Source organism: Columba livia, chromosome 3 (assembly GCF_036013475.1).
Source record: "Columba livia isolate bColLiv1 breed racing homer chromosome 3, bColLiv1.pat.W.v2, whole genome shotgun sequence".
Lineage (NCBI taxonomy): Eukaryota > Metazoa > Chordata > Aves > Columbiformes > Columbidae > Columba > Columba livia.
In genome coordinates, this window is record NC_088604.1 from 86,294,652 (window position 1) to 86,314,820 (window position 20,169).

The following is a 20,169-nucleotide window of genomic DNA, read 5'->3' on the forward strand; positions in this document are numbered from 1 at the left end:
CCGCCGCGCCGCCCGGGCCGCGCGCAAGGGGGCGGGTACCCGCCGCCGCACGCGCGTGGCGGAGGGAGGGAGAAGACGCGGCCGCGCGCGCGCAGCGGAGCCCCGCCCCCGTCCCTGGCGCCCCGCCCTTCTCCGTGAGGAGCGGCCCTGGCTTCTCCTCCCCCCTCCCCCACACACACTGTCAGGCCGGCGGGCCGTTCCGCATCCGGCGCGGTTGTGTCACTTCCTGCTCACGCTGGCGCTCTCCCTTTCCCCCTCTCCCCGGACCCGGATGGTGACTGGCGGCGGCGGCGGCTCTAGGGACTGTCAGTGAGCGGCTCCCCCCGGGCCTCTTGTCCTGAGGGCGGCGGCGGCAGCGGCCGGCAAGATGGCTGCGGCGGCCTCCTGCTCTTCGGCGGCGGCGCCGCCGGCTGGGCCCGGGCCCGGGCCGGTGTCGGCCGGGCCGGGCTCCTGCGAGTGGCTGCTGCTGCGGGACGGCTGCCTGCGCTGCGACGCCGACGGGCTCTGCAGCCTGTGCTACCACCCGGCGCTCAACGCCATCCTGGCCGTGACCGCTCGCGGCGCCATCAAAGTCATCGACGGCACCTCGGGGGCCACGCTGCAGGCCTCGGCTCTCAACGGTGAGCGCGGGGCCCCCGCGGCCTGCCGGGCCCCGCGGCCGCGGCCCGGGCGGCGGGAGAAGCGGGCCGTGGCAGCGCCCAGGGCGGCTGCGGGTCACGATCGCGGCGCTGCGGAGCCGCGGGGGGGGGCGGGCCGGAGGCTCGCCTCAAAACAGGTGTCATGGCGGGCGAGGGGTTTCTGCGGGGAGAGGCCGGGCTTGGTTCGGGCTCTCGCTGCCGCGGGGCTGCCTCTGGCTGCTCTTCACCCCTTCTTGTTCTTCAAGCCTCAACGGTTCCCACGACACGCTCATGTAGGCAGCACTGAGGTGATTTTCCTTGGTAAAATGTATTTCTGTGGCTGCTGAAAGATTAAATGGGGATGGAAGACTATGATGTATACGCTTGCATTTTTTTTATTTGATTTTCTCAGGTGTTCTTGTGAATGACATAACGCTGAACCTTCTAAATGTTAGAAAACCATGCTATGAACAATAGGCATAGTTCTAGTTCTTATTGATATGTGATACTGTAGTAATTTATTTATTGAGCCTTAATCAATGCGTTTGTTAAGAAGGCTTATTTCTTAATAGTGTCATTTATCTTCTAGCTCAGAATTATTTAAGATCAGTATCCGTCATAAAGTTAGTTGATAGTACATTTTCACAATTACTTGTGTAGTTCTTCAGGCTCCTGAGTATCTTGACTGATGCTAGTAACAGGATCCTTGCTATTATGTTAAAGAGGCATGACTGCATACTGACTTCGTGGAGGCTGAGACTGTAGCATCTCTATAACTGAAACTGTGAAGCAACTTTCTTTGTTGCCCGTTAATGTTTTTACGCTCCTAACAAACTAGCTCTGTAGAAAAAGGTCTATATGCCATTAACAGCTTCTGTCTCTCCTTCATGAATGGTTCTTAAACTGTGGTACTGGTCAGAATATTGCCAAGGGGTAGGAAGGGTTATTTGGTATGTGGTGAGACCAGCCCTTGGCACAGCAAGATACGCCTCTTGCTAGTTGTGCATTTCCATGTTCAGGTTCTCCTTACAGTTATGTGTTGCTGATAAGATCTAGCTTTGCTGAGTGGTGGTAGTGAAAGGTTGATGTTTGCCACCTGCATGTGGTATAGTAATGTCGAGAAATGTACGGAGATGCCATAGTCTGGGCAACATGGATACTTTCACCTTGAAAACGAGCAACTGTATTACAATGTCAAACTGAAGAGAACAGGACAAAAAACAGTGATTTCCTTTCATAAATCAAAGTTGGTACATTGTAAAGTGCAAAGGTTAAGTGTTTGGGACAATATAAAAAAAAGTGTTGTGGAATTATTAAGAAGGAGTCAGCTGCTTTTGTTGTCAGTTGTTTTTATTGAAAATGAGACTCCTGTGTGGTGTTTCCTGCTTTGTTCAGAATTCAGATCACTCTGCTTTTATAATTCCCTTTATTCTACTGTTATCTCCTAAAGTGCTTTTTTTTTAAAATTAATAACTTCATTTTGTACTTTTCTTCAAGCTATTTCCAGAATTTTGAGAGTTGCTTTTAAGTTGTAAGTGAATTGGGCATAAATTGAGGACTTAATTTGTAATTGGTTGTCTGTGTAGGAGATATTTAATTCCCATGAACAGAAAAAGAAGTGAGTGGTGAATCAAAGCCTAAGCTGTTGTTTTACACTTTTCTGTGATATAATACTTGCAAGGGATTTGATTTAGTATTCAAAACGCTCATGGTAGTTCTCCCCTAAATAGTAACTATTTAAAAATAATGTATTGCTTTGCCGCTGCCATGTACAGTCACGTATACTTCCTTCAGTGTCAGCCTTCTCTGTGGCTGCATGACTGTAAAAGGTGGATTCTACTCCTCCTCACATGAAACAACAAAATTGCTTGTAATCTACCCAGATTTTATCTGTGTAATATAGCTGATGATTACATTACTGGGGAAAAAAATATAACCTTAGTTTAGTTTTAATAAACTTTAAATCAGTTTCCTGATTCAGACTGATGTGTCAGAAGTCTGGTTCATCTCAGCAGCTGGTGTCTGTTTGGGCTGTTAGCAACCGTGTTCACTGTTGTTCTCTCCCTCTTCAGCCCTTTGAGAAGATGAGGAAGAGGGAATTCAACTGTTCTCTGGTATCTGCCTGCTTTGTACAGTGTGAGCTCTTTTAATGTAGCAGAGTAACAGTTGGACGCTCAGACCTGTAGATCAACTCTGTCCCTGCTCCCTCCCCTGCCATAAATGACAGGTCAAAGGATATTGTTACTTCAAGGAGTTCTGGTGCTATGACTAAAAGTAGAGTCCCTAGGAATTAAAACTGCTTCTCTTGGGAGACTGCTTGTCCTCTTTGGTAACTGGGGCTGCAGGTCTTTAGCCCTGCCAAAAGATTTGTATTGGACAGAAATGCTGTTGCTCATTACCCAAGGGAAAACAAAACATTGCAGGCCTCACTTTCTAGAAAGCAGAGCAGATCCCTTGTCAAGGGATGGAGAGGGGGGAGAGAGGGAAACACCACCAAGCCTCAGTGTCGCTTTTATTTGCAGTTCACTGCAGCAATACGTTAAGCTTTGAGCTCTTTCTCAGTGAAAAGACTGAACCTGTGGAATACTGAATCTGGTAGAGCAGTGGAGGCTGCCTGCCTTCCTTAGAATGTAAATGCAGATTGCTTGCTGTGTTGTGTAAAAGAGCAAGACAAAGGATTCACAGCCAAAAGACAGTGCGGTTATAGATCAGGTCCAAATGTGAGCATGTTGTCTCTGGTCTGTATGCTTCAGTTTTTCGTGTGAGCATCATTGGTGTGATGTACGTCCTTATCCAGGGATTGTTCTTCTGAGCCCAAACTGTAGGAATCCACTGTGGGTTATGATTATTATTGTACCATGCTGAATCTTCATCAGATCTATCTCTTCAAAGTGTGTGTTTGTGTTTAATGTGTATCTTGTGTGGGCACTGTAGGCCTATTCAAGAGGGCCAGGTGGTCATTTGCAACAGCCCAGAGCATGGTAGTAAGAGCACCGTTGGTATGGGGAAAATGAGGTGGCCCTTTAAGACTGATATTTGTTTTACCTGGTCATGAGATTTTTATTCTGCTACGGCTGTTGCATACACACCATGCACTTCAGAGAGCCAGACTGGAAGTGCAAGGACAATTCTTGTGATTACTGGATATTATGTATTTCTCTGTGTTTGCTAGTAGTAGTAGGTCAGGACAAGTTTTGAATCTGTCATCAAGTACTTTATTTTCCTTCTTAGGCATTTAAATATTTCTATACGTTCAGTTTCAAGTTGAACACTGGTAGCCAAAGAGTATGAATGATCAATCTCCAAACACAGCACTAAGGAATAAGCTTTTGCCTAAAAAAATAAACAGAAAAAATCCAGAGAATCAAACCAAATTTTCAGAATATGGAGTGACTCTCTTAGTGTTCCTAGCGATGTTTGATTTATCAGTTCCTTCTATTTACAAGTAAAATAAGAAAACTCCTTGAACTGGGAGAGTGCTGTAATTCCCAGAGAAGCTTGGCCAGGAACACAATAAGAAACTGAAATGTACTGTCAGGTGGAAAGTGACCATCTTGAATGTTTCTGTACGTTTTTCTAGATTAACTTGGCATAGCAATAGCTTCAGAGTCTTGTTTGTGAAAATGCATACTGTTTCATAGCTAAAGCCTTCTAAATTTCTAGAGAGGCCCTAACAGTAATTAAAATACAGACTTCTGAATCCATAGAGGGAAGGATGTGTTCATTGCATGTATGTACGAGTTCCTGTAGGGGAAACAGAGTCTGCATTATCACCAGAGGCCCTAAACTGCTGTTCCTCCAAGAGAAGAATGTAGAAGGAAATAGATCCCAGCCGAGGGGGCTCACCTATGCCAGCAAGTTCAACACCATTGTCTACTTGTCAGTGTTCCCTTTTGGGAAGTCCTGTTTGTCTTCAGCTGGATCATTTTGAATTACGGAGACTTGGAAATCTATCAATGGATGTCCGGTTCTGTTTCTCTTTGACTCCTTTCCATGTGATGCAGGAGGCAAAACAAGAAGAAAAGATGCTTTTTTGTAGCTTGGAAGTTGTAGAGGGAGTGTACACTTCTCATAATCTCTAGGAAGAAACTGTTGAGGTACTCTCACATCCAGTTCTAGGCTTGAATTATTTGAAGACATCATCATCATCATCAATTTCAACTGTTTCAAGCTCACTGTGGTAATACTGCTCAAGTTGTCTTCTTCATTCCTCAGAATTGAGGCAAGTTTCTTTGTCTTCTTGGCTCATATTTTAATTTGTTCAATTATGAGATACAAAAATATTAATTATGAAGGTCGTTGCTATTAATGGAATTTTATCCTTGTTTTTTTTTTTCTCATTGCATGGGGAGTACTGTCAAACATCTAGTGATCTGCTACAGCCCCCCTTGCCCTTGAGTATACGTGGTTGACAATGCTAATCTGGGTAAAATGCTTCTCAAAGAGATCGTTCTATTGATTTATGTGATTTTAAGGTCATTCATGAGGAGCCTTAAGCACTGGAAAAAACAAAATAGGACAATTGTTAGATTTGAGCTCAGTATTTGATACTAATAAGGACTCTAGATCTCTGTGTACTCCATTTGTTCTGCTAATCAGAGTATGTCAGATATCCCTTCTTACTTGTTATGCATCTTGCCAGGCTGTCAAGATGCTGTTAATTGCTATTTCCAGGCTCTTTGGAAGCACATCTGGATTATCTTCTGCAGAAGCTAAAAAAAGAGTAAGAATAGAGATCTCTTTGCATGCGTTTAAAGGGTTGTTTGCATTACTGTGCTTATTGCAGGGATCCCAGAAGTAACAATAGAAAGCAAGGCAGGCATATGTTAAGTTGCAAGGCAAGATACCACAATATTTTTTTATTTTATTGCCAGATCATTCATATTTGGACTGATGGATTCATGGTTGTCAATGGAACAGTAGTGCTGTATTATTAAAGGCTGCAGAATTCTTTAAGGTCAGATAATCAGAAATTGTCTAGCTCTCTGCAAATGGACTCTGAAAAAGGTCTTCTGCAGGAAGATTTATCTTGAAATGTTTCTTACTGTCCCGAAGAGGAATTACTGTGCTCTGCATCAGGGATTTGAACCTTGACTTCCTCCCCTGTTCCACCTCACAAGTAGCTAAGGTATTCATAATTGATATGAAGAATCCTCAGGAAAATACTAACTTTTAGCTTCAGTGCTGATTGTGGTCCAGCTTTGGTCAATACAGCTTTTAATATGTTTATGTGATAAACCCTTCAGCTCAGCTACCAATCATGTTGCGTACTGCATCACATAAAATTTAGAAGAAACTTGGCAGAAATATGTTCTGGCAGATAGAATTGATTAGTTCAAGTCCAGAACATTATGAGAAAAAGCAGGTAAATCTCAGATGGACTTGAAGTAATGCAAACATGGAGAACATTTTTGCTTTGGATTGCCCAGCTTAGTAATCTTCAGAAGCTCCAATCTTTTTACTATTCTGAACATCATGGTCATCAATGGTTTGGATTTAGTGTGCTCTGCTGTCCTATAATTGGTCTTTTCTAGCAGCCAACAGTAATGTTAGCTGTCTCAGTAGAACCTCTTTCTGAGTCTTTAGTTATAGTGTTTATAAAATATTTTTATGCTTACTATTGCATTAATCTCCATAACTTGAGCTTAAGTGAAATTAAACATCTAGGATTTTATGAGGCAGAGTATAAGAAAAATCTGTCCTAGGCTGAAGATTCACCTTAGTTGTTTCTTTCAAGCTTTTAATAGCTATTATGTCTGGGTTTTTTTAATGTGGTCCTGATCTGTTATTTCAGGTTGTATTTCTGAGTTTCTTTCAAATCAGGAAACAAAGCTGCACATCCTTGCTGTTACAAGGATTCTTTAGTTTCCCCTGAACAGCATGACATACTTCAAAAATGCTTCTTAGACTGTCTTGGAGGTGGTGATTAGGCTTACAACCATGTGGACTCGTGGACAACTTTTGAGCATCTCAGTCTGTCCTAGGTCATGTTATGAGATAGCTTGTTGGATGTTGCCTATTCCACTGGAATCAGTAGCTCCTTGACATAATTTAATTTAAAAATGTACACATGGATCCATTCACTGTCCTGATGGTTCCTAAGTGATGCTGCAGTATTGCTTTCTGCTGTTGGAAAGCTGTCCTTTAAATAGTTAATGCTCACTTAATTACAATGGCTGCTTGCAGTCACCAGGTGAGTGCTTATTACTGAGTAGACAGTTCAGGAAAGAACAGCCAGTTGTCCTTATTTCTTCCATTTGTGAAGTGCATCTGGATACCAAAACTTGCAGCTTCTTTTGGTTTTTTTTGTGGAGTCAAATAGTGGATTGTGTATTTGCCCAATTTCTTTGCTGCCTTGGCTTTGGGAAGGGTATGAAGATTTGTTAAGGATCTAGTGCACGCTGCTAGTCAAAAATTAGGCAGGAAGTCCCGTATATGCAAAACATTTATTTTGAAGATTTGCATGTATGGTAGGGGAAGGAGCAGATAAGGATGCTGCACAAGAAGCAGGGGAGAAAAAGCAGCTTTTGTTTTACAGCTTGCGTTAAAAGTGTAAAATCATGGAAATAATCACTGTCACATTAATGTAAACACTATTTTATTGATAATTTTTTTAAGGTGTAACTTAGGAGGGAATTTCTGTATCAGTTAAGTAGTCTTGAAAATTAGTAACATTAGTGAAAACACATATCCAGTCTGAAGTGCCGGTTAATGAAGGCTTGCATGGTATACAGTGTGTTGGCAGTTCTTGAGGCCCCTGCACAGTTTATGGAGGGAATCTGATCCACTGCACTCTCCTGACCTGAGTGTGAAGCAAATAGGACCTCATCTGAGCATTTGGCAGCTGTAGGAAAAGAGTTTGATAAACTGTTTATTGGGTGAGAGGTCACAGAGACTCTATCATGAAAAACTCCTTATGAGAAGGAAGAGCTGTGAGAGTGAGGATGGGACTGAGAGCTATGATGGAGTAGCTGGATGACAATGGGGAAAGGGTTAGAAAGGATTAGGGAAGTGGGGAGCTGGGGAGGTAGCAGTGAAGAGTGGGAAGATAGGGAGTGTTTTACTGGCGAGCAAGAAGGCGCTGTGGCTATTGTGGAGATGCTGTGGCAGACTTAGTTGACCTGCCTTCTACAAGATCCTAGATTCATGTTGTGATGTAACTGATGACATGCAACACTGCTTGATAGGCTTTTTTTAATAGTGTGGCTGTTTTGTCTGTTTGTTTTTCAGTTTTCTGTAGCTTTTATAAGTCAAAATTAACAAGATTAGTTTTGTCAACAACTAATCTTAGGTTCCCTATCCATTCAGTACAGAGAAAGGAAGAGTCCTTACTCTGAACTTTTGGAGGAACCTGCTTCCCGTTACCTATAGAAGGAGCCTGGCAAGACCAGTCTTATATAAGGCTTAAGTGAGCTTTTCTGAATGTCCACTTTTAGTGACAGAACTAAAGTTAAACTTAATATAGTCACCATGTTCAAGTATTCCTGTGCTGCAGATAGATGTCTTAAACATGCAAGGTCCTTTAGTTTTGCCACCTTCTCTAAAGAATTTGAAAAGGTGTCCTAAAGAATAGTTTCACTTTTAAACAAAACAAGCATTAATGGATCTAGTCTGTTCTACTTCAGCTTTCCTGTGTAGAAGCAGTTGTTAGCAGAACATCAGGATGCATTTAATTCATCTGAAGTACTCATAAGAACTTAGAGGATTTGGAGCCTGCTGTACTGGGCTCTTAACTGACTCATAATACCAGAATGAGATCTTGGAGTTGTGCTAGAAAGGTGAAATACCAGCTAAAGTCTCAGGAGTTGTCGTATAAGCAGTTACTAGAGAAGTTGTCAAGAACCCAGCTGAGAATATAAGTCCATTTCAGTGCCTCTATGTGTGTAATTTTGATATTTCCATCTCAAAAAAAGTATAAAAGAAGTAGAAACAGAAGGTGTGGATTGTTAATGTATGTGAGACAGCATTCAACTTGTTAAAGATGGTGGTGGGGATGATTTGGAATGGAGAGGTAAGACAGTGAGAGAGGCAAATTCTGAATGTGTAAAAAATGTAAATTTGGAGTTGATTGTCTCTTCTAGTATAAGAGCTGAGGGCATCAGAAGAAGTAACTGAGAAACAGTAAAAGTATGGAGGTCCTGGCTACAGAACATTGAGGAAGTACACATGTTGGAAGTACAGGCTTGTGGAAGTACAACAGTGTTGGACAAACTAATGGAAGAACAACCTATCAAAGATAATTATACATAAAAAGAATCACTTTTAGCTCTGAAGGTCCCTGAGCATGAACTAGCAGGGGCTGAGTGTTGCAGGAAAGTACCATTGTATACATAGCCTTTCTTAAATTCTTCACTAACCACTTGATTTAGACCACTGTCTTGGACAAAATGTGGGCTTGTGCAGGTTTTCCTCTGAATCTGGTTTGGTTGCTTCTGTGTTCAGGGTTGTATATCCTTCAAAGTACTGTCAAAAAGAGAAAGATAGGTAGTAACTCAGCAGTTTTAACATAGCTGTCAAACTACTGCTACAGTAATGGAAGCCTGCTGTTAGATTTCCTCCTAAACCCTTTTTTCTGCATTTCAAACAAGCCCAGTTATCTCAGTATTTATTTTCCTGTTGTATGCTCCAGCCCTTTAATTATTACCCCTTTGTGGGACTTTTATATATGTGCTGGTATCTCAGATTGAGGACCAAAGCCAGACTTGGTATTCTGGATGTGGGCTCAAAATTCCTGAGTGGAGGAGACAAGGCTGCTCCCTGATGTACTGCCTGGGTGATTCCCTGCATGGTAGCAGATTGTTGCTGCAGGGATGCATTGCTGCCTCTTGTTCAGCCTGTCCATCAGGATTCCTGAGTTTTTTCTTTCCGGTTGCCATCTAGACAGTTGGTCCCCAGCTTCTGTTCATGTATGGGGTTATATTCTGTACCAGATGCAGGACTTTGCATGTCTTTGAACTCCAGGAGATTTGTGTCAAGCTATTTCTTTGACTTTTTGAGATCCTTTTAAAAGACAGCCCTGCCATTTAATACATCGGTTGCCCTCAGTCGCCTCCCGATTGGTGTCATCCAGTCTTGCAAAAGGTGCAGTCTGTCCCATCATTCAAGCCATTGATGAAGACAATAAACTGTACCAAGCTTTGCTGAATGCCATTCATAACTGTCTGCCAGGTAGGTGTTGAACTTGACACATGAAAGTCTAGCCAGTTTTTCACTTGCCTTGTAGCCCACCCGTCTGCTTTTGAGAACTTTCTGCTTCTCCCAGCTTGATATTTTGGAAGCTTCTTATAATATTGGGGCTTGGTGGCAGCAGGGGGAAGCTAAACCATTTCCTGCCAAACAGTCTTGGGAGTTTAAAAAGTGCCATAACTGGAGATGTTTTCTCCTGTTACAGAGACTGCAGGATACATAGTGGGTGGACACAGGTGCTTTACCCACTTTACTGACAAAAAGAGGAACTGTTGGTAAAATTTCATCTGGCAAAGTTTCTTTGTTGTCAAATGCTGTGATGGGAATTTCTCTTGAAGAGCGGGAACTTCCTGTTGGTGAGCTGTGAGGTATTCCTTGCCTGCCTCTGCTTCTGGGTGGATGCTATGGAATCTGTCTGCAATTTCTGAGAGACATCTTTCCTAAACACTTTTAATCATAGTTTTTCACTTTGAGAAAAATTTTGAAGAAGACACTGTTCTCCCTGAGGTGTTTACAAGAGAATTGCAGGGATTTAAATTTTCACAATTTACCTGAGTTTGCCAGAAGGATTGTAGAATACCTTGTGAAAGCTTTCATAATTTGTTCTTGGGATAATGGTATAAAGTTCTGTGAGCCATTGTGTTCTGTACAGTGTGCAAGGCAACAGTGAGGTTAGATACATGGAGATCTGAAACAACAGAAAGAGCGTGGGCACAAAGAGCTCACCAGTGTCTTCCTGCTGATTCAGTCTTGGTTTAAGTCTGTAGAGTGGAAGATGACCCTGTGCCTGCAAAGCTAGTGAGATATGAACTCCCCTGATCTTAGTCAGTTTTTGTTTATATCCTGGAACCTTTTAAGTGTTAATGTCAGCTTCTGTTCTTAGTTGCTTGATCAGACACATCTAGTTAATATTCATGTGGCAGTCTCCAATGCTTTGGCCCAGATAATGCATCTTCCTACTCTAATAAGGATTGTTAGAACCAGCTATCATATAATGAAACTGATTCTGAAACAATTCTGTTGTGTTTGTTGCTAAAGGAAAAGATAAACTGTGGATCGTATGTCTTGATTACCTATATCCGGTTTTGGCAAATAAGGGAGTTTCAAGGTGCTTTGTTATGTTAAGCTGGGTATTTCTGCTGCCTTTAGCATTTTTTCTGTTTGGAGAACAGTTCTCATTTTCTTTCCTGTTTCAGCTCTGGATGTGTCTATGCTTTATTCAGTCATTTTGGACTGCTTGTCCAGGTGATATGTCAGATGGAGGTGTGTGTGTGTAGTGAAATCTAGAAGAGAAAATGTTGCTTGTGTATAGCTGGTTTAGGCCGGTCTGTATCATTCATCTAAAGAAACAACTTGAACTTGTTTTCATCCAATGAATTCCTTTCCATCTTTTCCTCAAGTCTGAGAGTGCTCTTGTTTTAGGAAAGGAGGGACCCTTGGAGTGTCTTCCTGGTGGCAGCAGAGTGCTTTGCTGAGGTGATGTTTAGAGCTAAGAAGGGGCTTGGCCTGGACTTGGAAGATGAAACTGCACTGCTGAAGTTTCCTCTGAAAATGTAGGTGAGGAGGAGAAGAGGAGGAACAAGAGAGAATCTGTACCTGATAAATTCAGCAATGATGAGCAGTCATGGCCTGGTTTGGCCATGTCATAGCCATCTTGTGTTCCCAAACGGTCATAACCACCATGTCTTTGTTTCCTTTGGGAGCCACTGATGTAAAACAATTTAGAGACAACTTTGTAATTTTTAAACCAGAACTTGCAGTCGTTGCTTTTTGTCCTCTTCTCTGTGAAAATGTTACCCTTTGCAACTAATCCATAGTTGTGATTTTGTGTAGTATTAGTTCAAAGTAGTTTCCTGCAAGTACAGCAAGTTATGACAGCAAGTTAAAATTTAAGATAGGTGTTTATTTGTAGTGTGAATTTCCTCAAGCTGCAAGTGTTCTGATATACTTGCCTTGGCAAACTTGTGTTACTTAGGTAGCATATAATGAGATATTATGCTTCCTAGCTGCATTTTTTAGTTGTTTTTATGATTATGTGAAACCGTAGCAATAGGAAAGGTACTTACCTTACAACAAATGAGGACAACTGGTACATGTGTTTTTTTAATCCCAGGTACATGTGAAAAATGTGTGAGAAGTAGCTGAGCAATGTCCTGGCAAGAAGCATTTTTGTCTTAATGGCAAGGATAGTTTTTCTGTCTGCTAGCCTGACTTCTGGAAGGAGAATTTCACACAGCATATTACCATACATGATGATGTCTCCTAAACTTCAAGCTTTGTACCCACACTTCACAATAGAAAGGGGAAAATTAAGAATTTATTTTTAATTTTAACAGTGAATATTAAGGATTTCTACAGTTGTACCCCTCTCTTTTCTTGAGTTTTGGGATTCTCTTGCCTTTAAATATCTTGCTGTTCAAATCTAATGATACAAAGTTAATAGAATAGATAGAGCTTTTAATCTCCTGAAACTTCTTCCATTTATCTTCTCATGGTTTGAAATGGGTGCTGAGATACTGTTTGGATATTCTCATTTAAATTGAAAGTGCAAAAACTTGTATCAGTGCACATCATGTGTGCATTTTGCTGGGCTGATGGGATTTCTGTTTCTCAAAAAAATCTTACCTTAATTCTTAATCTAAAGACCTAGTTGCATTCACAGGTCAAAGTTATGGTTGTTCCTTTAGGTATTTGCTTGGTCTTGGATCTTAGCATTATGGAATTAGTGCTATGATGCGCGTGTGTACCACTCTCACTTTATAGCTGAAGATAAAAGTATTAATTCACCATCATCTAGAAACTATTTGGGGTTTTTTTTGTGTGCTGTGCATTGGGAGCTTCTTGTCAAGAGAATTGCTGACTTTATGATATGTTTTAGTACCATTACTGGCTAGCAGTTTTCAAGGCAAATTATCTTTTTTTTCAGTAATTGAAAAGATCAAAGGTGTTACTATCAACATTAACCTACATTTCTTTATGATGGTGGCCATGTATATTCAGGTGACAGCCACTTTCTCTTCAGCTCTAAAGCTTTTAGGCTAAAGCTATCTATAGTAGAGAAACGGAGACAAACTTTTCCATTTGTCTACTTCTTGAAATGGGAGGCTAATTCTCTAATTAGTTTGTTTCATCTTAATGACTGCAGAAAAGGGGGCCCAATAGATGCTGCTTAGACTGTTATATATTCTCCAGATAAGCTTTTTTTTTTGTAATATTTTTTGTAGGTCAAATTTTGATCACAGGAAACTGCTAATCTCTGTTCTGTATTCTTTGAAACAAAGACGGAAGGAGGATGTTCAAATTCTCAAATTCTTAATTTCTGCAATCTGATGTTTATTTGCTTTTGGTTTAAGTTTTCAGGTTGCTCGTTCTAAGATTGCTATAGGTGACATGCCATATTGTAGTATGCTATTGGGCTTGCACTTCTAGCAAGCTGGCAGCCTGTCAGGTTTTCTTATAGGAACTTACAAAACGCTTAATGACTTCCTTGCGAGTTGTTTTGGTTTTAATCCTGGACAGATACACTGGAGATATTGGGAGAAGTTAGGATCCACTTGCGCCAACACTGAAAAGCAAAATTGTTAAAAACTTTGATTGTTTCTCCTTCCAGCACCCAAAATAAATTACAACTGAAGGAACTAGGGCTAAAATGGGGATAAAAATTGGATTTTAATGATCTGGCTTAAGTCATTTAGTGAGTTTATGTGAAACTTTTGAACTGTGACTTATGAAGTTGTAGATCTCTACTTATTGCTAGTAAACTTAGCCAAGCTGGATAGCCAGGACATAATGTTCTAATGCCACCAGTAGATTTTTTCAAAGGATACCAGTCTGAGTAATTTTGCACATTGTAAAACCTTGATCCTGAGTTAGAAAGGACCCTTTTGACAGTGCTTTGAGGATGATTAAACTTTTTAGGCATTTCTTCTAAAGTGGTGACTTCTTCTATAGCGGTGACTTCTAAATTCTTCAGTTTCCCGGTTCTCAACCTACTGTTTTAATCATGTGGCCAGCCATATGTAAAGTATAATATCATTTGTTACTAGCTGCAGAACCATCTTGAAATGTGTTTTCTGAACTTCAAAATTAAACTCCTAAGTTTGCAAAATAGCTTGTGAACAGTTCAGAGGCTATTCAAAGTGTAAACCAGTCAGCTGTGTTTCCCAGGGTGTTGGAATGACACTAAATGTTGATTCAGTCATTGCCTTGAAGCTCCATCATGCTTTGAATAAAATACAGCTGGCAACTGTAAATAACTTTCTAGAGATAGTTTGGCCAAAGTCTTTCTGTTAATGTAACCAACCAAAGTATTAACCAGCACAGTGAGAATCACAGCTGCTAGGCAATGTATTTTGTGCTGTAGTTATAACTTTTTGTTTTCTTTCTTAACGGACCAGAATTATTTTGTTATCTACCTCATTAGTAATCTTCATTGGCACCTAAAACTTGTGACTACTTACACAGAGGATATTAGTTAGCCATTTTATGGTTTAGACATGAAATTTCCCTAACTTCACTACAGAAATGATAAAATAAGGGTGGTTGGCACTGCGAGAAAAGGTGAGCTGCTTCTCCCGTCTTCTCTGGGAAGGAGAAAAAAGTATCCTGAGGCGATCCATCACTTGAATCACACTGAATAGACTGCAATCACCATGTGAATCTACTGAGGTTTCTAATTTAGGGCATCAGATACCTTTCCGTTTATTTGCGTAATAGATACTGTACATTGTTGAAACTAATGAAGATGTTAAAACTTGTGTTTGAATTTTTGTTGAACAGTTATTTTTCTGTAGAGTGACTTACCCTCTTGCCTGCAGCTGTGTTGTCTTTAGAAAGTCTTGTGTGAGGAACTCCAACGTATTGGCAAAAATACAGTTTGAAACTAGTTGATTTGCCATTCAGAGGACCTTTTTTTGTTGAGCTAGGACTAACAACTTCACAACTATCAAGTGATTCCAGGCCTCTTGAAGTGTTTCTAACTGTTACAGCAATGATTGCAATTGCAGTATACTTCATGCAGGCAAAGGCGTATGTCCTATATTTTGAGAGTATATGAGTCATTGTTTCCAACATTTTGGTGAGAAGGGCAGCTGACAACTATTCTTGACCTGAGCTTTCAAGAGAGGATACAACAAATGCAGTGTGCTCAGACTGATGTGCCCTATATTTGGAGAAGTTTAAATATGTATTTAACTGTATAAAAGTGTGAAGACAACAGAATTATGTAGCTGTCTTTATCTGAATGATTTGTCTGTATGCTAAATGGTGATTTTAAATTATTTGTAATAAAACCAGTACCCAGTGTCTGAGGAAAGAGCAGAACAGGGATGGGACTTGATTAATATAAAATGTAATGAAACTCCTGTTCCTGTGCACCAAGTAGAGCTCTGTGTTGATGATGCAGTGATTTCAGCTTTGTCCTTTGCATGGTGTGTCCATACACTTATACATACAGTCTTCTTCTGTAGCAGCAGCTTGCACTTCCTGTGAATTAAAGCAATTTGCCTTCTACACAGGTAGCATATTACATGGATTTAATTTTAAAATCCATCCAGCCTTAGACATGTCATACACATAATAATTCCGAGTAACATTAAACATTTCTGGGGATAATATCCATTGCCACAGCCTTTCCTTGTTTGTCTGCTGACAGTTGTCTTGCACCCCCAACAAGCTTCTCGAACCTGTTACTGACATCATGTGTGCAGCACTGCAAATTACCTTGGTTTCTCAAGGAGTGCCTGTAGCGTTGACACACGTTATATGCTGTACTTAGTTTTCAGAAGTTTGAGTATGTTTGGACTGATGAAATGGTGTTTATCACATTAGGCTTGAAAACGCTTTTTTAGGCCCCCTCATAGGAGCAGGAATTGAATGATGGCTTCCATTATGGGAATAAAATGGTTGTAGTTGTCGATGGGTTGTATAGATTTTGTTTGTTTGTTTGTTAATATAGGGAATATAAAAGTTTGAAAGCCGTTGTAGCTAAAACACTACTTTTTTTATTATCTCTAGAAGTAAAGATTTTGCTTAAGTGTTACATTACTTTCCAGAACAGATATTAAAGGTCTTTTACAAAAGCTGTTTTCTAATCGGATTTTGCTTTTTGTCTTTCTCTTCATAGCTAAACCAGGTGGACGGGTGAAATGTCAGTATATCTCTGCTGTGGATAAAGTGATCTTTGTGGATGATTATGCAGTAGGATGTAGGAAAGATCTCAATGGTATCTTACTGTTAGACACAGCTCTGCAAACGCCTGTTTCAAAACAAGATGATGTGGTTCAGCTTGAATTGCCAGTTACAGAGGTAAGATGTGGAAAGGGGAAAAAAAAAGTTTATAAATAACTCTGTCAGAAATATTGAAACCAGACGTTTGACCCTGAGTTTCTCCTGTGCTATTAACAGCATGTAATGGAAAATTTTCATAGTTGTTAGCTGTCATAGGGCAATAGCCTTTTGCAGTTACCTGTATCTCAAACAAATAAGAGATTGCCTCATCAAGAGCATGTTATTTCAGATGGAAGAACTTTTTTAGTGACCAGAAATAAGGACTCATTTCCAGAGCTTTGTCAGTGGTTATGTATGGAATTTATATGCACTTCTAGAAGTCTATCTTGGCTGCTATACATCCTTGATTTTTTTTTTTTTTTTGTTTTGCTGTGGGTTTTTTTTTTTTGTTTTGTTTTTGTTTTAGGCTTTCAGGGAAAAAAAGTCAATTAAAATCAGCTAATAGGGTGTCGCTACATGTGACGTTTTAGTGTTGGAATCTAACTTTTCTACCAAGGTCAGTGTTCTGATGAAAGGCTTTTTTCTCTGCAAACCTGGCTTCCCTTTTTAATGCAGTTCCTCCTGGCATAAGACGATATAACCAAGCATTTAGTATAACTTTGGGGGAATCTAGTGTATACATTTTTCCTCAGAGTGCAATGCTTAGGATTTTGTTGTATTGGTTTACCTTCAGCTAGCATAGCGTTTGTTAGGTGAGGTAGGGCATGCATTCTTATTTTCAAATGTAGCCTGATACAAGATAGCTAACGAATGTTTCTATTCTAAAGCATTTGGTGATGAGGAAAGTAGCTTTCACCTTTGTAATGCTCATGAAGTAATAGACCTGGGAAGTAAATCTGTACAACAGTTTTAATTACAAGCGAAATGAATTCTTTGTTTGGGTAAAGCATAGAGCATCTGCCAATGGTAATATTTATAGTAGTGCTTACAGTTTAAAAAACAAAACTGGACTATTCGATCCAGATTCTGAATCTCTAAAGCACTCTGAGGAAAGAACACTTCCCACTCATCTCTCTGTGAAATAAATTTATATTGAGTGATGCACCAAGAACATGAACTTATCCTGAGTGTTGATTTAAAATATTTAAGTGCTATTGGAGTATTGAATTATAGGTGATTACGATGAATGAAGAATGTGTGTTATATGTGAGGTTTTTAACATCTCGAGTAGGAGTAACAGCAATAAAATGTTGCTTCATAGAGGTCTCCAATAAGAGCTTTCCAGATTCTTCAAGCTTGCTGCCCCTGGCATCATTTTTACACCCTTCGTGGGTGTAGTTACAAAATCTCGGTGTGTGTGGCTGAGTGTGAAGAGACCGATAGGTCAGCATTTCCCTTCATAAGTTTTGCTGTCACTGATTTGCAGTCTCACATAGCTCAATACAACCTGCAAGTTTGTGTCAGTTTTAACTGAAGGTTCTTTTGTTCTAAAGAGTTTACAGACCTTTATTTCAAGGTTAAAATAGGGCACTTCTCTGTAAAGGTCCTTCCTGTAGAAAAAAAATGGAAAATGTTATAGTTCAGTAGGAACAGATTTGGGGAGTCCGTGGTCAAATCAGTGAGGTGGGAGGAAAAACATTAGCAGCCTTCAGTTCTTTGAATTTTAAAGCGGACATACTTAGACCTCAGAAAATTTTAGTAAATAGTAGGCAAATACTATACAATTGCATCAGCCCACCTCTTTCATTATAGGAAGGTCAAAAACCTTTATCCAAGCAAGAACCGTTATTTTTTTGTTAGTTTCTAGAACTTTTCTGCAAGTTTTTGCACTTAATTTGTCTTTTAATGTGATAGATCTGCTGGTAATGCAGTGCATCTTTATGCATTTCTAATCAGCAGAATTGACAAGTTATGATGCATACTCTATGCTGGTTTTACTTCCCTGTAGAACACTATAAATTTATGAACTTCCACAATCTATCTGTTGTGTTGTTCTGTCATCCACAACAGACTTGGGAAAAATGAGATATTACAAGAATTGTAATTGTCTTTTTATTGAATTGTGAGAAACAGATTCAGCCTTAGCTAGAGGACTGATTTGCCTTCTTTCTATCTGTCTTTCCGTGACCTCCCCAAGGACATAACTGAGTGGTTGTTTGACCCATTCCATTTGGAGCAATTTGCAGCTTTTTAAAGACCTGTCTGGCTGTTGCCCTTGTGAAATATTTCCTTGTGCTTGTAACTTGAAAGATTTCATAAAATGTTTTACAGATGTTAGCCCACCTAACAACTGATACAGAATACTCTGTGCTTTGCTCATAAAGTGTACCTTTAACTCTTACCTTTTGACATGTAGTTGACAAACAGAGGGACAAGCTAGAAATACATGCAGCTTGGAAAAAAAAAGAGACTTTAAATTGATGTTTATAGCGTTCATTCTAGATGCATTATTTGCGAATTTTAAGAATTTCTAGGTTCTAAACTAGCCTTTTTTTTTCTGCCTCATTTTTCAGCTTCATTATACTAGCATTTTAAGTAATTTATCTCTAAGTTTGTTACAACTTTTTTCATCTGTGTTTTTTTTGTTTTGTTTTTGGTTTGGTTTGGTTTTTTTAAGGTACAAAGCTACTCAGAAAAATGTCAAGACTTTGTTCTTGTTCGTACTTTTTGTCCCTAAAGCTGAATGAATCCTTTTGAAGGGAAAACATTGAGCAACAAATGTCTTCTTTTTGCTTGGCTTTACTATATGTTGTGTTTTAATTATGTGACTAGCTTGTTTAACATTGGTATTATAATATGACCCTTGAGGGAACTTCTAGTAATTACTGGCACTATTGCTGAAGTTTATCCATTGATTGGCCTACAAAGTAAAATTTGGAAATGCTTACTCAACTCTGAGTCTTTTACAGGAATTATGCTGATATAAGGTATAATAAAGTAGGACATGACAAATTACATTTCCCAGAGTAACAAAACAGATGTAATTCTTGTCTGTAGTTATTTAATGTTCATGCTAACTTTTCTTGCACATCTGCATTTTAGGCTCAGCAGCTGTTATCTGCTTGCATAGAAAAAGTAGATGTTTCTAGCACAGAGGGATATGACTTATTCATCACACAACTGAAGGATGGTTTAAAAAATACCTCACATGAAACAGCAGCAAATCATAAAGTTGCGAAGGTAAGAATTTGTCTCTGTACTAACATGGATTCCCAAGTCTAATTTGCTTGGCTACCATTATTGAAGTATAAAAAATGCTTGACTTAGTGTGGTGGATTTTGTTTAAAGAATGTATTATGTGTTCCTTAGTTCCTCTGTGTGAAGTTTCACTTGTTAAGAGAACAAACAAGGTCAGTTTCTTGCTGATGAAACCCAACTAATAAACTGAACTGAGCTTAAAACCTGAAGTTATTGACTTTCCTTGCATTATGTTCAGGTTGCTTTTGTGTGTCCTTGTATTATTTCTTGAAATCACGAGAGGGTGCAAGATATGTGTTTGGTTTTGCTGTTGACGCTTTTGTGATCTATTTGTTGTTTAGATTTTAAAATATAAACTAGGCACTTTTTTTCTTAATTTAGTGGGCAACGGTTACGTTCCACCTTCCTCATCATGTTTTGAAGTCTGTCGCCAGTGCCATTGTAAATGAACTCAAGAAGATAAATCAAAATATTGCTGCCTTACCTGTAGCATCCTCTGTGATGGATAGGTTGTCTTACCTCTTACCCAGCGCACGACCAGAACTTGGTGTGGGACCTGGTCGATCTGTGGACAGGTATATTAAGACAAAATACTTGATGAATTTGACCTCTTAGTTATATCAGAATAAGCTCTTAGATGGTTTTCATTTATTTGCCAGAGTTAATCCTATTCTCTATTTTCTTGCTGTTTCACATACCGCTAATGAACTGTTTAATGCACGATATTATGTACATGTTGCTAAACTTAGAGAAACCTTTAGAGGTGCCACAAGACTGTTTTGTTTGGATTATGCCAGGCAATTTGGTCTTTTGCTGAGGTTGTACTTAAGGCACACAAGTGAGAGAAATTTGTAAATTTTCTGTAATTGTTAATGATAACCAGCTGTAATATTGCTAACTGTTACTAAAGCATTGGAAATATCTCATAAATAGTTTGCTT

At 39.7% G+C, this 20,169-nt stretch overlaps 1 protein-coding gene across 12 annotated transcripts in view; it reads left to right on the forward strand.

Moving 5' to 3' along the window:
- The first annotated feature begins 242 nt into the window (after positions 1-242).
- BIRC6 (baculoviral IAP repeat containing 6) overlaps positions 243-20,169 on the forward strand; it is a 185,547-nt gene continuing 165,620 nt past the window's right edge. For 8 of the 12 annotated variants that reach the window (XM_065057989.1, XM_065057997.1, XM_065057992.1 and 5 more), the window contains exons 1-4: positions 243-620; positions 15,928-16,109; positions 19,074-19,211; positions 19,611-19,804. In XM_065057989.1, coding sequence (XP_064914061.1) covers positions 368-620; positions 15,928-16,109; positions 19,074-19,211; positions 19,611-19,804 — 767 coding nt within the window. In that variant the 5' untranslated portion in view covers positions 243-367. The remainder of the gene's footprint in view (positions 621-15,927; positions 16,110-19,073; positions 19,212-19,610; positions 19,805-20,169) is intronic. The other 4 variants (XM_065057990.1, XM_065057998.1, XM_065057994.1 and 1 more) reach the window with 1 other exon arrangement.